The sequence below is a fragment of the Zingiber officinale genome, chromosome 4B (genome assembly GCF_018446385.1).
Source record: "Zingiber officinale cultivar Zhangliang chromosome 4B, Zo_v1.1, whole genome shotgun sequence".
Classification (NCBI taxonomy): domain Eukaryota; kingdom Viridiplantae; phylum Streptophyta; class Magnoliopsida; order Zingiberales; family Zingiberaceae; genus Zingiber; species Zingiber officinale.
The window spans coordinates 30,753,230-30,775,531 of NC_055993.1; the positions used below are offsets into that span (position 1 = coordinate 30,753,230).

Genomic DNA, 22,302 nt, shown 5'->3' on the forward strand with positions numbered 1-22,302 from the left:
AGGCGACGGCAATGATTGTCGAAGGTTCGCCGACTTCAGTTCGTCCACGAGAGAACAGTGAGAGGAGAAGAGGGGAAGGAACTCAGGATCGAGGAAACGCCGTTTGGGGGAGAAGGAAATAAAAAAAAATTATATAATCAACATTTCCTCTCTTAAACGGGGGGGGGGGGGGGGGGCTCCCAAACAGGCTTTAAATCCGAACCCGTAATGGATCCCCTCAAAACCCATCGTACGAGCTCTGAAAATTTTTTAGAAAATTTCAAAAAAAATTTATAAGGTTCTTTCTCAAATAACCCTATTTATTTAAATTTTTCGATATCTTACAAGTTGATCGTCCAGACCAACTGGACTTTTGCTCAGCATCCGAAGCTTTCGGTCTTCATGATGGGCATCCTCTCCACGACCCGTTCAGTCTTCTACCCGGTTCACGATACCAGGATTTCAACGACTTTCCGCCTAGGGTTACCACCCCTAAGACATTGGGTTACCACCCCTAGGACCTAGGGTTACCGCCCCCTAGAGTTTTCCCTTTGTCTAACCGTAGCTAGGACTTTTCCTCATCTAGGGTTACCACCCCCTAGGACTTAAGCTTACCACCCCCTAAGGTTTTCCACCTGCATAACTGCAGCTAGGACTTTTGCCTAAGTACACTTAGGACTTTCCTGTAATCTCATCAAACTTGTTAAATAATAAAAATAACTTAACTTTGGACCCTTTAACATAATCAAAACACAGGTTCGACTGTCGGATACTTCCCGCACCAACAGATTATATTTTACTATAGTTTCACAATTTGTTTTTATAGTAATTTCTTATTTATTACAACTAAATAACCTAAAAGCCTCTAAACAGTAGATGACATCTAAGATTTCATAATATAGGAATGTTAAATGTCCTTTTTCTTGGTATTTTCCAAAGGCATGTCTGCATAAGGTTTCTATGCTTTTAGGTTCATATTTAGATGTTTGTTGTATAAAATACCTCCCCATCCTGTTTCACATCCGTCTGTTTCAATGACCAAATAATTGGAGTCAAGAGGTAGGGTCAACTTAGAAATGGTTTTAACCAGATGTTTAATTTGTTGACCTAAAGCTATATCTTGTTGGTTAAAATGTTTTTGTCTTGTCAAAGATATTTTATTGTATAAAGGTCCGCTAATTTTATCAATTTCTTTAAGATAAGGTCTTTCATAATTTAGGAGACCTAAAAAAATTCTTAAAGTGTTAATCTCTTCCATTTTATCAGGAAAAGCGAGTTTTGCTGAAATATGAGATTGTAATGTTATTTGTCCTTGACATATTTCTGCCTCTAAGAATTCTATATGTGTTGATGCAAGTTTTATCTTTTACAAGAAATGACAAGACCATGTTTTTTAAATAAATTAAAAATTACATGCAGATGGGCATAATGTTCTTGTTTCATTTTGGAAAAAAAAACTAAAATATCATCTATGTAAATATAGGTAAACATAGAAATATGTTAGAAGATATCATCTATTTTCCGTTGGAAGATTTAAAGAGTTACCTTAAGGCCAAAAGGCATAACAAGTCACTCAAAATGGCCTCAAGATAAGAAAAATTTGTCAATTCAATAGACTCGGGGTGCATTTTAATCTGCCAAAATCCTGATTTCATGTTGTTGTATCTTATTTAAGAGTTGATCTTTATCTGGGATCTTGTAGTCATCTTTCTGGTATTTATCATTTAACCTCTTGTAATTAAACACTATTCTTGATTGCCCACATTTTTATTCAGCTCCTTTGTTAACAATAAAAGTCGAGCTTCTGTGTCTAGAGGTAAATTATTGAATAGCACCTAAATGTAATAATTGTTGGATATGCATTTTACATTCTTTTGTCTCTCAATTTGTATATCTTAAATCTTGGGCTTTAATTGTTAAATTGGGATTAATTATTGTAAGTTTGCAATAAACTTTATCCCTATCCCAATATTTGGTTGGATTTTCTATAATAATCTCTAGTTTTTCTAATATAGAAATAAGAGAGTCTAAGTCTGGTTAATGGGGGTATTAATCATCTGAAGTAACTGTTTTAGGACTATTAGGTATGATGGGATAATCCATGTAGAAAAGTAACCGTATAAGGGGCTTGACTAGCCAAGTGTTTCTAGTTTTCTTGATAGTCAAAAAAAAAACTAGAGCACAAGTTTAGAGATTAGTACTTAGGGTTGGGTTACTTGTCTTCTTACAAGCATTGGTTGTAGAACAGTGGCAAGTGGTATTTATTGGATTGTTAATATGTTCATTAGTTGTGTTTAGTGTTGTCAGTGGATGGACAACTGATGGATAGTCTGAGACAATAGGTAAAATTATTGGTGTGAAAAATAAAAGAACATAATCTTTGGTGAAGAGAGCTTTGAGAAAAGCTCTATCTGACGCTAAAAGAAAATTAAGTCCTAAAATAAGATGGATGTTAGGATGTCATAATGGTTTAATCCATAATTTGGAGAGCAATAGAGGGGTACTATATTTACCACAATTATTGTAAAATATTAAATGTATGTTGGTCACAAATTGGGTGCAAGCTAATTGTTGACTGTCAAATTGAGTACTAATTAAAGGTTACGAGGCTATTTTAATGAGAGCTTTAGGTAATATTGATAAGAGTGTAACTTCATTTATGGTAGAATTAGTTGCCCCTCTGTCTAAAAAGACATGTAAGGTAAACTCATGGCCATGTATATTAATGAGACATTTGACCCTAATATCAAGGGTTTTGCCCGTGTTATAAATACTGGAGGCTTTAATAAAAATTATGTCCGTATCTAGTGAGGTCATGGAAATTTGTAAGTCTTTGCCTTTATCTAGAATTTGTGAAAAAGGCTGAGGACATAGGGTATGTACTATGGTATCCATGGTTTCGAAGTCTATTTCTAACTGATTTATTTTGATTTCTAACGTAGAGAAATGTTTCTAAGAGATATTTTGGGTACCCCTTTTAGCAGGCTGACTCATGGGTATTGTAATGGTAAATATTTCTGGAGGCAAAGATTATAAGTTTATTTTCTACACATCTTACAAGTACCTCTTTTATTGATAAATGGATAATAACTAGAGAGATAACAAGACATGTTATCAATTCCTATTTTTAATAGTCAATCATATAAATATATATACATTATCCTATATATTAATACTAATTATTTCTAGGCAAACATCAAACTTGAATTTTGCCTCCCCTTGACAAACACACAAAAAACATAGGGCCCTTAAGAAATCATTTTGTGACTCTCCCCTTAACCCATCATTCTTATCATTTTCTAATACTTCTCTCCTTAATTTACACCAACAAACTCCTTGAAATACTTAAGCATTTCACAGGATTAAAGATAAAAAGACACAGTGGAGTTGGAGATAATTGACTGAAACTACTAAGTTTCAACTAAATTTGAAGCTTCATAATGTTTTTTTTCTGTGCTAGTCGGTTATTACCCAAATTGACTAATAAGGTTGATTCAATTGATTGCTTTTTTTTAGACTTTTAGTAGTTCAAATTTAGAAACTATAAATAATTTTGTATTATTTGAAAAATCATGAAATCCAATATAGACATCATTTATGTCATAATCTATTAAAAAAATAAATAATTTTTTAATGAAAATATATCTTCTTTTTAATGAATAGCTTAAAGTTGTAAACCAATTAATTTTTTTTATGTTTCACTCAAAATTTATATTAAAATCATTATAGGTGACTGTTATCAATAAATAGGTAACATCGAGATTTTTAAAAACTATTTTTGAATTGTATTTTGAAACTAATTTTCAGTCATGGTCCTTAAATTATATGCACACCAAATTTAGAAAAAAAGAATACGAATGGATTCAAGGACCATTCGGTGTGCAATTATGCAAATTTAAAATAAATCTAAGTTCTTAAGGTTACTGAAAGATTTTAAATCGAAATAATTTATTTTTTAAAAATAGATAGATAGATATAGGAGCACTATGAGTATAACAGTTTAAAACTAATATAAATTGATATGTTAAGATTATTAATGATTTTATATATATATATATATATATATATATATATTGGTAATTAATGGGTATCGCCTTTTATCAACTGCCGCATCTCTCTACGTCATCACGTGGAGAGAGAGCATTGAGTAGATCCGTGCTGGCTTAACCAGATCCATGTGGACCCCAGAAGCTGCATCATCGTTTTGTGTGCCCTACTCATCCTACCATTCATCAGCTTTCATTATTTTTTTTTTCCTTCTATTAATTTATCGTCAAATAAATTTAACAATAAAATAATACGCCGATGCGATCCCACCAAAACAAAGTCAAGCAAAGAAAGCAAATCAAATCTATAGCTCGAGACTAGTCTTAGCTTAGTTAGTCGGTCAAATCAAATCACACGTTCGTCTTAATTTTTAATTGATAATTAACACATGACGTGACGCTGCCACCCTATGAACCGCCGCCTAGTTACGAGGCAGCAGGAAGTGGACAGCACCTTCATAATTATCTTTAATCATTTAATTACGCTGAGATTAACACGAGCAGTGCAAGTCAACATCCTCCGCGTTATTGCGTGCGTGTAACGGCAGGCGCCGGCGCCACTCGTATCGTATGTCAGATTACCTTTTCAGTGTGTCCAACTTTTTGGAGGTCCAACCGATTAATTTTAATATAATCAAGGCGAACCGTACCAGAATACCAGCTAAAAAATTGAATATAAGAGGTTTAATCAGTATATATTGTTTTAAAAATATAATTATTTATTAATATAGAGAGAGATAATTTTTAAAAATTAAATATAAAAAATATAAGAAAATAGATATAATTAACTTATAAAATATGATATTATTTATATATTTTTAGTAATGATCTTAAAAATTAAGAAAAGTCAATTCTAATTTATCACATTCTAATCATTTAGTATTGTCCACAACTTTAAGTCGCTGGATTTTCTATCAAGCAGTAGTTTTTCTTCTTATATTTAAAAAATAATATTTAATCTTCTTTACTTAAAGTTAAAAAGAAAAATAATAATAAATAACTAAAATACTTATATTTTGCTGACCTAAATCTTAATTCTGAATGTTAAAATTATTCTAACTAAAACACTCTTACTAAAAAGTAATCTCTTACTATTAGACAACAAAAGAAAAAAAATCATATATGATCATTAAAAGTTTAACCTTAATCAAACCTAATAGATATATTTATATATAGAGAGAGGTTAAAAATCTCACTTATTCTTGGAAAAATAATCCTTGCAAAATGCATACATGCACCAACATAAACAACAGAAAAACATCAACTCTTAAAGAGATAACCATAAAAAAAACTCATTCCACCATTCTCATCAAATCAAACAAGAGTCAAAATTTTAAATTGATGAACCAAAATCAAATACAGATGGAACAAAGTTCATCATTAAAAATTTCTTCATTATCATCAAATATGGTCTACAATAAAGGAGTGAAGTGTTGGTATGATAAAATTGCACCAATACATACATCAAAGATATTACAAAATCTAAGAAGGAAATTTATAGACAGTTGTGACTACAAGGTTAGTATTCAAATATCTTAATATACCACATACACTCAAAACCACTAATATTTAATGGATGTCAACCACTATTTGCATGCATAAAAATAATGGATGTGGGATATTCCGGTGATGGATAAAGTAGAAGAAGAAGCACACGACTTCAATAGCTTCACCTTCCAAAACGTTCAGGTTAAGGTTAAACTTTCAACGATCATGTGGGATTTTTTGTTTTTTGCTTATCTTTTTTGTCTAGAAGTCAAAGCTTACTTTTTCAATAAAGATATTTCGATCATAATAATTTCAACTTTTAGAATTAGGGTTTAGGTCAGTAAAATAATGGATTATTTTAATTATTTATTATCTTTTTTTTTCTTTTTGACTTCAAGCCAAAGGGGGGTAAGTGTTGTTTTTTAAATAAGAAATAATCAATTCAATCTTGAAAAAAAATATATCATCCATCACGGCTAACATTTTTAGAATTATTATCCCATATAAGAAAAATCCCTAAAGTACATCACAGTTGGGATTCAACCCCTAGATGTTTGGTTAACTGCTCAAAGGGTTTAACCGTTGTACCCTTACCTCGGATATATTATCTTTACCATAGATATAAAGAAATATGCTAAATTGAAATCAAAATTAAATTGAGACTTACATATTAAATGATCTAAGTCGATAATCTTAAACTATCAGTCTGGATTAATTAGGCCAATCTACTAGGACATTGTTAGTCGACTGTCAAGTGTTCCTAAGTGTCTACTTCCTGAGTGGGAAGCGGAATACTAAGTCAAAATGTTGAATTTCGAGTGGGGAAATTGAGATCTAAGTTAGTCTAGTCGCTGACTATCGAGTTGGTCTAGTCGCTGACTACTAAGTCAGTCAAGTCCGAATGGATCGTCATTGCTTGTGTCCGAGTCGGGAGAGCGATGCTGAGTTGGGAAGTCGCGTGCCTGACTACTGAGTGTTGTTCGAGCTTGATTGGGTCATTTTACTCAGTTGAGAAAGCGATGCCCAATCGAGAAGTGAGGTGTCAATGCTTGTGTTTGACGCAGTTTCCTTAAAACATATTCATTCCCTTCGGCGATGCTATAAGGTTACTATAACCTAACATAGGTTATTTGTGGAGTGATTGCTACATAAGAAGACTGTTGATTGAAATGAATGGGAGAGAGGAAACTGGGGAAGAAATGTGGAAGAAAATCTGTTTTCTATTACTTCTCCTTTTTTTTTTCGTGTACAAGGTCATTGCATCCTTATAAAAGGGTTCTATACCTCATTTGTAATAAATAATTGAATAAGGACCATTTATTACCTTTGCTCATCCAAGTTAAAATACTAGTCGCTGACCATCATGATCGACCATTTTACTCATACCGTTAATTCATTTACTTAGATAAATTTTATCCCAACTTGTCTAGCCATCATATATATATATAAATACTAGCCATATCCCAACTTGTCTTAGAAAACTTGCTTGTGCGCGACTGTAGAGTTGGCGCTGCAAATGTGCCTTCATTTGTTTTTTTTTCCTTTTCTTTGACTTTCCACTTCACAGAACACATGTTCTCTCTCGTTTAAGCCTTCGAAGTGAAACTAGGGCAGACCTGAACTCGTCGTCGTGATGTCGTCCTCGCCCGCACCTTCCCTCGGTGTTTCTCCTCGCTCTTAACTCCTCACGACCCTCATCATCCCTCGGTTGCGACAAGTTCTCTCGGTAGCGAAGCATTCCACGGAAAGGGGAGCAAGATGATGCGACAAGTTCCCTTTGTTCTCGCCATCCTCTCCCCTCACCGCGACGCTCTCTGTGCTCAGCATCCTCTCATCGCGACGAGTTCCCTTCCTCATCGCGGGCGTCCTTTGTGCTCGGTAGCCAATCTAGGGTAGTGAGGCTTGGGCAGCAAAGTTTCTCCCTCATTGTTCCTCTCACCTGTGCTCACCGTCATCTCCCCTTATCACATTCTCGGCTGCGATAAGTTCTGTCAGCTCGTGCTTAAGGTGGTATGTATTTGTTTCCTCTCCTTGTCTTCTCTACGCTGGTTCCCCTCTCTCGGTGTCTTCGCCCTCTTGTGCTATCTTATTTTGGTTAAGGATTCAATTGAGATTTTTAGCAACTTATAAGTGGGGAAATGTGCATTTTTATAACCTTTTTTTTCCTTAATAAGAGTCCTTATATCAATTTGTATTCGTTAAAAAAAATGCACATTAGAGTGTTTTATTTTTTTTGATGTCTTATGATTATCTTTGTGTTTTTGTTCGGGTTGCATGCATGAACTTGAAGTATCATTCTTACAATATTTTTTCTGGCTATTTGATAATGATATGCAGAATTTCATTTTATCTCCATCTGAAATTTCTTAGCAATGGATGAAAATTATGGTGAAGATCAGTTATATATTTCTCAAGTTGTAGATGATCAAAAGCCAAAATATGGGATGGAATTCTCATCAATAGATGAGGCATTTTCATTATATAACCAATATGCACGCGAATCCGGATTTAGTGCAAGGATAAATAGTAGCAAGAAAAATAAGATAACAAATGAGGTTGTGTGGAAAACATTTGTATGCTTTAAAGAAAGGCATACAGATGATCAACGGAATAAACAAGCAAAGGGTGATCAACAGACAAGGGAAAGAACACGTGGTGAAGTTAGAACTGGTTGTAAGTCAAAGATTTCACTTGTCAAGAAACAAACTGGATCTGCATGGGTTGTCACTGATTTCACGGAAGGTCATAATCATCCACTATCGACTCCTTCAAAGGTGCATTTGCTATGCTCACATCATAATGTTTTAGCTAGGGTTATGCAAAAAAATCGAGAAACCGAAAATCGGACCGGAACCGGTAGCTTACCGATTCGGGTTAACCGGTTAACTGGTTAACAGGTTTTAATCGGTTCCGGTTAACCGGTCCGATTTTCGGTTTAATTTTTTTTTTAAAACCGATAAACTGATTAATCTGGGCTAACCAGTAATAAATTAGTTTTATAAACACTAGTTTTATAAGAAATCTTATTATTGGAGACGCAACCCTTTTAATAATCCATCAAAAATAAACACTTGAAGCAGTCGTCGCCTTGCAATTTCTATAACTTCGCGACGTAGATATTACTTCTCTTTTCAACTTTTGCATACTTTATCCGTAGCTATGGAAGTAGCTTTGGTAACTGTTGTGGGTCACTTCATGGTCGATAATGTGGCCATTCTTGTCGAACTCGATGAGAAACTCAAGGCAATGATTCGTACCAAAAGGAAGATGGAGAAGCTCAAGGAATTGTTGACGATTATTGACGCAGTGATCGAAGATGTTGAATCCCACCATTCTATTGTTGATTCTGTGAAGGACTTGCTCAAATACTTGGCCTACGATCTTGAGGATATTGTGGATTACTACGGTCTTCCAGAAGAAGTAGAGATCAAAAACTTTTTCAAGGTCGGTGAGTGATTTCTTTTCTGTTGATAATCAAATTGTGTTTAAGAGTAGGGTAGGGGGCATGATAAAAGCTATAATAGAAAGTCTGGATTCTATTTTGCTGCAAAAGTCCTTCTCAATTTGCCACAAAGCAGTATTTGCATGTCGAAAAAAGTCTAGAGACCCACTCCCGCAATAATTTGATTATAAGGAGAGAAACGGAGAAGAAAATGGTTGTCAATATGTTGACAAATGATGATGATGAAAACAACAATCAGTAAACATCTCAGAAATAGATTTAGTGAAGTAGAAGCTGGAAATTTCAAGATTTATAAATTCTAAAGGATTGCAAAATGATAGCTGGGCTTTCATCCACTTAGCTGGGCTGCGCTTTAGTCCACTTAGTGGTGCTTACCAGGCCTACCGATTCTCGGTTGGAATCGATTAACCAACCGGAACCGGTTTAACTGAAACTGGTAGAACTGGTAATACTACCGGCTGGTTAATCGGTTGTCTATAAAATGTGATTAACCGGAATTAACTGGAACCGATAAACTGATTAACCGACCGGTTGAACAAGCCTAGTTTCGGCAGCAAAAAAAGCATTGACTCAACGGTTTTCAAAGGCCAATGTGCCAACTTGCCAACAAATGCGATTATTAGAGATAGAATATGGGTTTGAACAAATAGGTTGCACAGAAAGATATATTAGAAATTTTGAGAAAGAGCTAAGGGATGAACAAAAGGATATCGATGCTGAAACACTAATCGAGCTATTTGCATTTGAGAAAGAGAAAAATCCAACTTTTTTCTTTGAATGCAGACTGATTCAAATAACAGATTCAGTAGATGTTTTTGGGTTGATCATGTATCAAGAACAACATATAATATATTTGGTGATGTGGTTGTATTTGATACAACATATAATACCAACAAATATGGATTGATTTTTACACCATTTGTAGGAGTGAATCATCATCACTAGACAGTTATTTTTGGTTATGGCTTTATAAGTGATGAGAAAACTGAATCTTTTGTATGACTACTTAACAAGTTCATAGAAATCATACCTGAAGGTGCACCAAATGTAATTATCACTGATCAGGATCCTACTATGACAAAAGTCATTGCCCAAGTTTTCCCTCAAATAGTGCATCAATATTGTTTGTGGCACATACTGAACAAATTTTCAGAAAAATTGCATCCTTTGACTTTTTGTGACTACTATCGAAGTATAAATAATGTTATTAGAAATTTTACAACACTGATGAATTTGAGAATCCATGGGAAGAGGTTATCAAGTGTGCTAACTTAGAGAAAAATGATTGATTATCTTTGATGTATGAATTGCGACATAAGTGGGTGCCAATTTATTTTAGCCATGTATTTTGTACTGGAATGTCAAGTAGTCAAAGATTTGAAGGCTCCCATGCATTTTTCAAGAGATATGTCTCAAATAAAAACTCATTGATAGATTTTATCACTCGTTTCAATAGGGCACTGAGACACCAAAGACACAATGAGTTAGTTGCAGATCATATTGATATTAATGAACATCCCAGGATTAAGACAAACTGGTCAATGGAAACTCAAATAGTTAAGTTGTACACAAAAAAATGGGTGGAGTTTCAAAGTGAAATGAGTGAGAGTCATGATTATTATGTGCAACAAGTATCTATGAGAGTTGACTTAATGGTTTACCATGTGATCAATTTTCAAAGTTGTTCTTCCTCCAAACCAAGGGTACTCACGCATGACAAACAGAGAGACAACATATTATGTAGTTATAAGAAATTTGAGTTTGATGGCATTCCATGCAAGCATATGTTAGCTTTTTTCGTATTAACCAAGTATTTTATTTGCCTGATAAGTATATACTCTAACGATGGACACGAGATGCAAAGGTTGGTGCAATATATACTTTGAGGGAGCAAAATTTCATTGATGATCCAGATAGGGTTTTGATGTCAAGGCACTCAAGGTTATCTTACAAAGCTTCAGTATTAATTGATGATGCATCTTTGACTAATAAGGGGACAACATTCTTGGATGAACAATTGGATTTTATCTATAGTAAAATTCAAGAGATAAATATTAGTAGAACATGCGACAATAGAGGTCAAAGGAAGAAATTCATAGATGAGTCCCCTAATATTATTGATCCTTCTTTAGTAAGAACAAAAGGATGTGGGAAGAGATTAAAATCATCAAAGGAGAAGTCAACCTCAAAGTCCCAGTTATGTCATGGATGTGGGCATTGCGGTGTATCACATGACAAGCACAATTGTCCTATTTTACAACAAAAGTATGTGTCGATTAATTCTCCATTTGTATGATAATTTTATTTGTAAATCAATATCTTTTATTAAATGTGTACATTTGACATGGTGTTGATTGTCAGATCAACTTTGGATAATCATCATAATAACGATGATGACACATATGAAGAAGAATTGACATCTATAGCAGGCAAGTACTATCAAAGTTTAATTTAAAGTTAACGGTTGATTGATTGAAATATTAAAATTAATAATTGTCTTTATTATTGTAGGTTCTAACAATATGCGCTTTGTTAATTAAATCTGTCTAAAGTTGGGTCAATATAGGAAAATCCGTGTCGAAGGTTCCTTTTTCACTTTTGTTAATTATGTCTATTTCTGATTAGTTAGCTATTACACGTATGATTTCTGATTTGTGCTTATGAATTGCACATATGTTAGCTTGATTTGTGCTTATGAATGCTCTAATTAACATTTGAGTGACTATCTTGTCACTTAGGCTTTATAATCTAGAGATCTTGGAGCAGTTGCACAGACAAGCACCTAAATCTAAAGTTGCGTCTCCTAAAGGTGGAGAAGACCAGCAACGATGTTTTGAACTCTTTATTCATTTATGTATTTGTCTAAGATTTACAAATGCTATCATTTTTAATGCGGTGTTCTTCTGTGATGTTCTGCTGTGATGTCAGTGAATTTGACTAAAGAAAACATCGTTTCAGCAAACTTAAAGAACATTGTTATGCTGTGTTGTGTTGTGATATGCAATGCTGTAATGTGATATATTTCTGCACAGTTAAAGTAATTTCTGAATATAATGAATGCATGCTTTTATTGATGAGAACTTTGGAGCGAACTTTGTAAAAATAAGATTTCAATTTCAGATGATAACTTAGATAAAAGTTTTTCTTTATAGTAGTCGTTTTTTACATTCTAAAAAGATTGATGTTATGACTGTGTTACATTATCCATGGAATCGCCTCAAATTATGATCTAAACTTGTGTTCATGTTACTTTTGCCATGGAGGTTTCCAGCCATTATTACCAGATTTTGCAAACTTAATGTATATATAAACTGCATATTTGCATAATCGTTACTTTGAAACTGCATATTCTATTTCTATCAGCTTAGTATATTATTCTATTTCAATTAGTTCAGTTGCTAGAGCTCATTTGTCATCTGTTTCCAACTCCTTGATATTTATATGAAATTCCTGCAAATTTACCTATGATAGAATAACTCCAGTTAAGCTTGGTATACTTCATCAGATCCAACTAACAGAGTCCTACAAATGTCTTGACACATCTTTTCTGGTGTTGGATTATTAATCTTGTTTTTCTATTTGGATTGATTATACCTTGCAGGAAAAAGATCATATTAGTTTTGCAGAGAACAACAATGAATCTGTCATGTATCTGCACGATGTCTGCTTGTAAGAAGTCTATTTTGAAAAACTTCAAGTTGCCCTATGTGTGACGAGAACCATTGTTTTGCTAGATCCGAACAAAGTAAATGATTTCGTGTATGTTTTTCTTTGTTTGGGAGATGGTCATAACTTGCAATATACAAAAGTATAGGTGTTAGTGAAACGGGGAGGTTCTGTATGTCATAGTCTTTGTAATTGTAGCTAAATAATATTTATGTTTTCAATAGAAATGTATGCTTGTACGCCCAGGATTCTCCTGTATCGTTGAGGAATTCACGTAAACAAAAATGGGGGTTGCTTTCTATAAGATCTACAAATCTTTTAGTTTAACAGCAGTGTGTTTTCAATGCACTTGCCTGTTGCATTAAACAAGTATCATGGCTCCACAACAGCACCCATGATACTTGCACATCAACTACCTGTCGAAATATTAAGTCTGGTTTGTTTATCTATCGTCCATTCGCAGCCCCCCATTACTCTGGGTTTGCTTGAAATATCTAACTTGATATAAATGAAAGTTGTCATTTCATTATTGAATATTGACGCATGAATACTAAAAAATGTATCTTCCATTAAGCAGTTAAGCTACATTTACTCATGATAACCAATCTATTGTTAATGATACTGTCATTCCAATTTTTGATGATAAACCAACAATTGTCATTGCTTATGCTCTTGTTTAAGATGATAAGCAACAACACCCATGATAAGCAGCTAAGCTGATTATCACTCTCAAATATCTGATGAACCAAGATTCATGTGTTAGCTAATGCCAATACATGGATTGATCCACAACTTGCAAACTCATATAATAACTTCAACCTACTTTACTTGCAATAACTGATTCCTCCTACATTTTGCAAAATTCACAACAACTTCATCACATTACTTGTAACAACTTACATAAAACCATTTAGATAAAAATCATCGTCTTAATTTCAATACAACCCTTGCAACCACTAAAAATAAAATCAGTTTTTGAAATTCAACTCATATAACAACCTGAAACAACATGCCTAATCAACCTCATTATCATCACTGATCATAAGAGAATCTAACTAATGCTCTATCTCTTTCAATACTTCTTTCAACTTAGCAAATTTTTCAGTTTTCGAAAGTTTTCTCTTTAAATTTGAACTTGAATTTGAAGTTGCACAAAATATTTCATTTTGACTTGGTGCAAAAGAAGTTGGTACAGATTTTTATCTAAGTATGTCTCAAAAGTTTTTTCTGCCTCCTCTCTACTTTTGAAAGAATTGTGTATGACGCCCTTAAAGCCATTAACATAATTAGAAGCTTCTGCCCACGTTTCATAAATTTCCAGTTCACGTCCAACAAATACAACATATGTTTTTCCCTACATTTAAAACAACATCCAAAATTTTATATAAACAAAATATAAGAACTTAAATGAAACGATTTACCATGGATTGTAGATAAAGAGTCATGTTCTTTGCAAGATTCCTGAAAATTATAGAACCAAAAGAATATAAGTTATAAAGGAAAGAGACACTCAAATATAAATTTAACAAATTCTAAAAAAATAGACATAGAAGTGAACTAAAATGAGACATATGGAACAAAAATAAGTAAATAAAGAGTTTATAATTTGTTCATGTAGAACAAACTAAAGCACTATGTTGTGACCAACTAATCAATGGTTAAATTATTTCGAAGACTAAATAGGGATACACTGGTCAAAACCCAATAGATTAGACTATTAACAAGTCTGGCAACAAGATACGTGCAACTCTCCCATTTCCCATTTGTTGTTGCCTAATTGCCCAAACTCATCCAATCTTACTATTAATTATCTACCATAGTGGTTAGCTATCAAGTTGCTAAACATAGTTGTTAATTTTACACATGGAGGATTTTTAGGAATGGGTAAGAAGAATGCATCTTCTAAAGTTGCATGAAAATAGAAACAATGTGATCCTTCATATACATATCACGAAAAATGAATTGCAAATAGAAATGAGAATGACCATAACAAAAGCAATTTCTATGAACAATTCTTTCATAAGTAGGTGCAGGACTGATTTCAACCATAAACCTTAAATTAGAGTGGAAAAATCTAATATTAAGTGGAAAACATTAAGTAGGTATAGGAGTCTCATAGAGAGGGGTTGCGGCGGCTAGAAGTCGGTAGAAAACCCTATATGCCAGGAGACCACGGGATCATTGAGGGGAGACGACGGTGAGCACAGGCGAGAGGAACAATGAGGGAGAAACTTTGATGCCCAAGCCTCGCTACCCTAGCTTGGATGCCGAGCACAGAGGATGCCCGTGGTGAGGAAGGGAACTCGTCGCGGTGAGATGATGCTGAGCACAAAGAGCGTCACGGTGAGGGGAGAGGATGGCAAGCACAGAGGGAACTTGTCGCACCGTCTTGCTCCCCTTTCCGTGGAATGCTTCGCGACTGAGAGAACTTGTCACAACCGAGGGACAGTGAGGGTCGTGAGGAGTTGAGAGCGAGGAGGAACATCGAGGGAAGGTGCGCGGTGAGGACGACGTCACGACGACGAGTTCGGGTCTGCCCTAGTTTCACTTCGAAGGCTTAAACGAGAAAGAACATGTGTTCTGTGAAATGGAAAGTCAAAGAAAAGAAAAAAACAAATGAAGTCATGTTTGCAACGCCAATTCTGCAGTCGCGCACAAGCAAGTTTTTTAAGTCCCACGGGATAACAGTATTATATATATATATATATATATATAAATTATTAATATGAAACTTAAATCTTTTTTATATATATATATATATAAATAAATAAATAAATAAATTATTATTATGAGACTTAAATCTCATTGACATTTTTTTTTCGCGCCGCCAGCATTCAACGTTCCCCGCTCCTAACGTCCGAGGTGGACTCCGTTACGTGCATCGTCGGAACGAGTGGGGCCAGGCCGCCGGGCAAGAGGAGCAGCAGATGGCCCACCAGGCTTATCCCGTGCTGAAGCGATGTCGGGCAGAGGAGGAGCAGGGGTGGGACCCGCCCCTCGCTGACGGACGTCCTCAGGAGCCCAGCCGCAGAGCTGCAGCTGCTGCTTAGCGCTTTTTTTTTTTTAAATTTTATTTTCAAAACTACTGTTAATTTCACTCTTGTTAGGACCACCTTACCCCGCAGCGGCAACCCCTCCCCTCCAGAGCCGCTGCGCTGATTCATACAGCGAACACCATTTTACCGGGATAATTTAACAGCCTTTTCCAGGATGCTGTTCGGTCTGGAACACCAAATCGCGGCCCGATGGGGAGAGGAGGCCGTTACTCGCGACGAGTTACGCGCCGAAACGTGGACAGAGGCGTCCTAGCGCCATCTCCCTCGAGTCGGTGCGGTGACCGCCAGGTGACTGACACCGCTTCACATGAAGCTAATCCCGCGGAGAGTGGGGTCATCTGTCCGCCAATGAGCAGTCGAAACCTCGCCTCGAGAGGGAGGGGACCACGAGGGCGGAACTGGGTAATTAATAATAAAGGATACGCGATTTATTATATTTGGGACTTAGGAAGGCCGTAAAAGGCTTTAATATTTTAATTTAGGGAGACTGTCCGTTAATAGCACGACATGGGCATAGGCGGTCTCCGTGGTGGGGAAACGGGAAGGGGAGACGCCGTCATCTTATTTCCATTTTAGCGGCGGAGTACACTGACGCCGTTAAAGTCGTCCCGGCGAGCAGGGCCTGGTTAGCGAATTGACCGCGGTTGAAATGATTTGTCCTTGGATTTTTACCCGAGTTAAACTGAGAAGCGGAACTCGCCCAGGGCTTGCTCTATGAAGACTATTGCAATTGCTGTCCTAATCTTCCGATTGCATGGACCCCGGTTAGCATGCGGATCTCAAGGTTGAGTTGCTGGTTTGCAGGTTGGATTGGATCCTAGAATGCTGCTGCGGTCGACGACAGTACGAACACTCTCTTTCCTCCCATTTGTGCTCCTCCCTTCGCTGAAAAGAAAAAGTAGACGCTGGGGAAGGAGACAGCGAGGGTGAGGAGATTGAGGAGAGGTGATCGACGTAGATGAAAAGGGGCGGTAAGGGAGAAATTTTGACAGGTTTGCTTGATTTCATCGTCTTCTTGGATCTCGGCTGTTGGAGGTTCTGAGAATTGGTGAGAGGGCTTCGATTTAGGGCTGGGTATGGTTTTGGTTGGATCGTTTGTGGACGAGGAAATCGTGGAGCTGAGGTGGTCTCCGGGTTATTGATGATGGCGTCTTCGGAGGTGTCGGTTAAGGGGAGTTGCGGAGGACAAGCGCAGTGCTTCTCGTCGGGCGGCAGTGAGCCGCATGAGGTCGCGACGGCGATCGGCGGCGTTGCTGAAGAGGATGGAAGCTTAGGATTGTCCAACGGCACTCTTAGCAATAAAGGTGAGTTTTATCGGCCGATCTAAAGGAGTTGTCGGAGGGATTTGATTTTCGTTTTAATTCTGGCGGTTTTTCTTTCAGATTCAAAGGACGCTCTCTACACGGAGTTATGGCTCGCTTGTGCTGGTCCTTTAGTGACGATTCCCAGAGTTGGGGAAAAAATTTTTTACTTTCCTCAAGGCCATATTGAGCAGGTGTCGACTCGAAATCACCTAAAATCTCCACGTTTGCTTCATTTCCTTTTCCAAGTTTTGGATTCCTGGGGGGATTCTTGTTTGGTTCCTTTGGTCTTTATTCCTTGCTGGTATTTTTTGCGTTTTAGGTGGAGGCGTCCACGAATCAGGTTTCAGACCAGCAGATGCCGGTATACAACTTGCCATGGAAGATCCTTTGCCGTGTGATGAATGTCCAGCTGAAGGTGCTCTTGTGAAGTTCGTTCCGTTCGTTTTGATTTGGAGAACTACGGACATTCTTTTCCTTGTAATGATCTTACTGTTATGCTTTATGTTGACAGGCTGAGCCAGAAACTGATGAGGTATATGCGCAGGTGACTCTGCTTCCCGAGTCGAAGGTAATTGTTCAAAGCTTAGCATTTTTCTATTTCTGGACCTGTTTGATTAGTTTTCTTTTCTCTTTTTGTCGATCTTCTTAAGATAAAGTAGGGCGCTTTTCTCGATTAATTGACTTGATGAATGGTGCTTCAGCAGGATGAAAGTACGATGGAGAAGGAAGCGGTTCCATCTCCACCGCCACGGCCTCACGTCTATTCTTTCTGCAAAACACTGACTGCATCGGATACGAGCACTCACGGTGGTTTCTCGGTGCTAAGACGGCATGCAGACGAGTGCCTCCCTCCACTGGTTAGTTTTGCTACTGTCTTTCTTTTTTTTTTTTTTGTTTTTTTTGCCTTTACTTGATTATTTTGTATGGGGATCAGGATATGAGCAGGCAGCCACCAAGTCAAGAATTAGTGGCAAAGGATTTGCACGGGGTTGAATGGCCTTTCCGTCACATATTTCGTGGTAATCAAAGTTAATAGTTTCTTGTTTAGAGAAACCCTGATTTGTTTGATTGATTTTGAGGGATGTTTTTGTTTATTCGTATGGATTTATTGTTGTTGAACTTATAGCTCTTGCTATTTGAATTGGTTTAAGGACTTGTCCTTTTTGCTGAAGTGTCATTTCACATGATATAAAAAAATTAATTTCCTTCTGAGTATTGTCAAAGTATATCTGTTAATATGTTGAGATGCATATGTGGGAAAGCTATATGCTTTCATCCATTCCTAGAACCTAATATCCTATTAGATTGTCCTAAGATCCTTTTGTTTTACGGTTTTACTGGTTACACCTTTGTTCTGCCTCATGGTTTATAAAATAGGTCAACCACGAAGACACTTGCTTCAAAGTGGATGGAGTGTTTTTATTAGCTCTAAAAGGCTAGTTGCTGGGGATGCGTTTATATTCCTGAGGTCTGTCCATATCCGTCTTCATAAATCATTCGTTTTTTAATATACTGCAAGTATGCAAACATTTAACCTTGTGGGATCATCAGAGGGGAGAATGGTGAACTTCGTGTTGGAGTGAGGCGTGCAATGAGGCAGCAGAACAATGTTCCATCATCTGTGATTTCTAGTCATAGTATGCACTTGGGTGTTCTTGCAACAGCTTGGCATGCTGTTAACACTGGCACCATGTTTACAGTTTATTACAAACCAAGGTGTGTGGCCTGTATGATTCTGTTCTAATCTATATAATTTCTACTAGGAAACTGATCTATTTATTCTTTTTTTTTTTTTTAATTTTCCTTAGAAGTGAGAAATTACAATTACTTTTTAAGCCAAAACTGATGACTGTAATGTTGGTTGTTAGGATTCCAATGCCTAATTCATTTAGACATTTTATTATTTCTTATAACAGGATTAGCCCATCAGAGTTTATTGTTCCATTTGATCAATATATGGAATCCATAAATAGCAATTATTCTATTGGCATGCGGTTCAAAATGAGATTTGAAGGCGAAGAGGCACCAGAACAAAGGTATTAGTTGCTCATCCATCTTTTTAGTTTTTGAATTTCCACAAAATATTATAGGATCATTTGAAGTAGTATTGAAAAAATCTTTCTGAGATATGAACCTTTTGATGCCAAAAGATTCACGGGAACTATCATCGGGATAGGTGATGCGGATGTAGACAGGTGGCCTGGTTCAAAATGGAAATGCCTTAAGGTAGCTGGTTACTTCTAATTGTTTTTTTTTGTTTTTTACCTTGGGCTAGACTGAGTCCTCTATGTTTCAAATCCCAGGTGCGGTGGGATGAGAGTTCTTCTATTCCTCGCCCTGAGAGGGTTTCTCCATGGAAAATTGAGCCTTCTCTAACACCTCCCCTTAATCAACTTCAAATGCCTAGAGCAAAGAAGCTGCGAACTTCTACCTTTCCTTATTCCACTGATTCTTCTGTTAAAAAGGAAGGTAATATTTGTTGTAAATGGTTTAATTTTTTGAAACTGGCATGACTGAGTTTTAGTTTGAGTTAATTATGTAACATGCTGTTCAGTTGCTACCAAAGTCACTGCAGACCCTTCCCAACTAAATGGGGTTTCAAGGGTCTTGCAAGGTCAAGAAGGGATGACCTTGAGAAGTACTGTGGAAGGGGATGAGTCAGAGAAAGATCCAAAATATATAATGTGGTCTACATCCGATGAAGAGAAAAATGACATTTCTGCTCATAAAAAATTGGGATCAGACAACAGGATTCATATAAACAGACATGAGCAAACATATTCTGAAGTTATACCAGGATTCCGACCTTTTGATTCAAATGGTTTTCGTTCATCACTTTTTGAGCAAACTTTAGGTGATAAAGGTTTTTTGAAAACTTATTTCGAAGATCAAGTGTCCAACCATAACTGTTCTCCTGGATCATGGTCTTTGATGCCACCAAATTCAAATTTTAGTTTGCCTGAATGCAATTTGAAGGCAAGTACACAATTTGATGAACTGACTTATCAGAAAATGGGAATTTGCAGATATGGCATGCAGGGTGTTTTTACTGAGTTTCAGGGCACAGGAGGCAATAACCATTCACCAAACTGGTTGGCAAGTTTACTGGCAGAGTCTCAAGAGAGCAGGCCACAACCTAGGGTCATCAAACCTCAACCCGTAGTGCTGTCACAAAATGAAGTGATGAAGCCCAAAGGAAACAGTGGTTGTAAACTATTTGGGTTCAATCTAAACAGCAGCCCACTTACACCTGAATTAGTTGCAGCACAGATCAAGCCAGTTGATGTTCCGATGACACTTGACCATCCTGCTTCAGGCACTAATCAACGATATGAGTTCCCCACTTCTGAGAAATTGTTTGGTGATTCACCAACAAACTATGCTTCAGAGAAACATGTTCAGGCTCCTAAAGATAACCAAAACAAACTTCAAGGTGGTTCAACTAGGAGTTGCACAAAGGTATTTTCATTATTTTATTTGTCATTATATCTCTGCCCTTTGATTTTGTTTACTGTAACTGTCAATCTTTTTTGACTTGCCTGTTTATAGAAGCTATTTTTCCTATATGAGACCTTAATAGTATTTCCTTTGTTTATTCTGAGTTCCAAATTTACTTGGGCTACTTTTTTTCCCTTGGATTTTGATGATTTACATCTGATTTTATTAGAATTTAAATAATTTCTTTGGTCAAATATTCTGTATCCTTTAGCAAATTTTGATTTAAAAATTTGATCTTAAAGACAATTTGGATGGAGTTTGTTATATGTATTATTATGATCTATATGTGCTCTCATATGCTACATTCTAGAAATAATTTAAATATTTGTCAAGAGCAGCTATATATGGTGCTGGGTAAATGTGGGATCATGGTAGAGCTTTGACTAATATTTATTCTTTAGGTTCATAAACAAGGTATTGCTCTTGGTAGATCTGTTGATCTCACCAAGTTTAATGGTTATGAAGAACTTGTTGTCGAACTAGATCAAATGTTTGAATTCGGTGGTGCACTGGTGTCTCCCAACAAGACTTGGATGGTTGTGTACACTGATAATGAAGGTGATATGATGCTTGTCGGAGATGACCCCTGGAAGTAAGTGATGGTTGCAAAACCTTTTTTCCCTCCATTTTCTCCAATTTTACTTCTAGGTAAGGTGGCCTTTTTTTTTTTTTTTTTCATTGAAGTGAATTCTGCAACATGGTCCGCAAGATTTTCATCTATACTCGTGAGGATGTCCAGAGGATGACCCCAGGAACATTGAATTGTCAAGTCGAAGAGAATGCATCTGCTTCTGATGGAAGAATAGCTAGCGATGGACAAAAGGAACCCATTGCTTCTGGTAATCCTGAGACTTCTGGATGATGTCCAGGAGGTGATATGGTATGTGTTTCCATTACTTGAGCACCACTACCTAAATTAATGTCGTTCTATTAGCCCACGCTAATCCTTCCATCAGTCATGCTGTAGTACTGAAATCAGCCAAACTGCAGCAGAGTTATCTAGGGCCTTGAACTTCCGATTAAATACTAAAACTTAAAAAGATTATAGTTTCATGACTGCAAAGATACTTTTGGTTCGTATCAAAAGGGGTTCGTGCTTACAGTCTTTATGCCTTGTCGTGCAGGCTTTTTGAAGATGCTAAGCAAAAAGTGAAACTCGGCGTCGTTGTTTCTTCTTTCCTTTTGTTTTTTATGGTGGGACCCAACCAGATACTGTGTGAGTTGTGGTTCACCCCCCCTTTATAGTCCTGCTTTTCCTCGTCCCTTGACGTGGACAGTGGGACCTATCTTATTTCCTGAAGTTTTCGTTGGTATTGTAATTTTTGCTTACCAAATCCCTTGTGGTATATATGTTATTGTGACAGCTACTGTAGTCCTTAGATCCACCCACCGACCGTGTAAATAACCCATCGGTTCAGTATAGTATATATAACTTGTCACACTCTACGTGTCATGACTCTTCTCGTGTTATTCATTTTATTTCATTAAAATAATCACAATAGGAACTAGTGCACTCAATTTGTAGTTTCAGTCAGTTTGTTGGACCCCAAATTACATTTTTTATCTTGATATTATTGAGAATGCTTTTGTTTGACGAACGAACAACTAGCACAAATTTGCAGGCAGCTGGTACAGGTCCAGATTCGGGTTAAAAAACAGTGACAGAGACATCACTAGCTTCTTGGTGTGCCACTGATTCTCCACCAGTTGCAGTCTGGTCCAGGTTAGACAACAGTGCCCTAGTCATGGACATTACTATACTGCTCAAGGGTCAGATTGAATGGTCATATATCAATCGATAC

General features: G+C 36.5%; 2 protein-coding genes across 3 annotated transcripts; both read left to right on the forward strand.

Moving 5' to 3' along the window:
- The first annotated feature begins 7,885 nt into the window (after window positions 1-7,885).
- Window positions 7,886-12,649, forward strand: LOC121978181. The gene is made up of 3 exons (XM_042530556.1): window positions 7,886-8,255; window positions 8,671-8,957; window positions 12,578-12,649. Exons 1-3 carry the CDS (start codon window positions 7,886-7,888, stop codon window positions 12,647-12,649), a joined length of 729 nt encoding a protein of 242 aa, XP_042386490.1.
- Window positions 12,650-16,555: 3,906 nt separating this feature from the next.
- LOC121974914 (auxin response factor 2B-like) lies at window positions 16,556-21,946 on the forward strand. Of its 2 annotated transcripts, none has more exons than XM_042526197.1 (15): window positions 16,556-17,002; window positions 17,081-17,193; window positions 17,322-17,417; window positions 17,514-17,570; window positions 17,704-17,859; window positions 17,937-18,021; window positions 18,380-18,470; window positions 18,554-18,718; window positions 18,919-19,038; window positions 19,153-19,228; window positions 19,306-19,471; window positions 19,557-20,461; window positions 20,902-21,092; window positions 21,185-21,380; window positions 21,625-21,946. In XM_042526197.1, exons 1-14 carry the CDS (start codon window positions 16,840-16,842, stop codon window positions 21,360-21,362), a joined length of 2,562 nt encoding a protein of 853 aa, XP_042382131.1. In that variant the 5' UTR covers window positions 16,556-16,839; the 3' UTR covers window positions 21,363-21,380; window positions 21,625-21,946. The 2 variants fall into 2 exon arrangements, with proteins under 2 accessions (XP_042382131.1, XP_042382132.1); XM_042526198.1 differs by having other exon boundaries at window positions 17,707-17,859.
- The last annotated feature ends 356 nt before the right edge of the window (window positions 21,947-22,302 follow it).

Bases quoted from the DNA above. Each gene is read 5' to 3' on its own strand.
- LOC121974914 (XM_042526197.1), top strand. From the start codon at position 16,840: ATGATGGCGTCTTCGGAGGTGTCGGTTAAGGGGAGTTGCGGAGGACAA. The intron at 18,471-18,553 runs GTCTGTCCATAT...TGGGATCATCAG, and splicing joins GATGCGTTTATATTCCTGAG to AGGGGAGAATGGTGAACTTC. The intron at 19,039-19,152 runs GTATTAGTTGCT...TGATGCCAAAAG, and splicing joins GAAGAGGCACCAGAACAAAG to ATTCACGGGAACTATCATCG.
- LOC121978181 (XM_042530556.1), top strand. From the start codon at position 7,886: ATGGATGAAAATTATGGTGAAGATCAGTTATATATTTCTCAAGTTGTA. The intron at 8,256-8,670 runs GTCATAATCATC...CTTTATCCGTAG, and splicing joins TGTCACTGATTTCACGGAAG to CTATGGAAGTAGCTTTGGTA. The intron at 8,958-12,577 runs GTCGGTGAGTGA...TATACCTTGCAG, and splicing joins AGATCAAAAACTTTTTCAAG to GAAAAAGATCATATTAGTTT.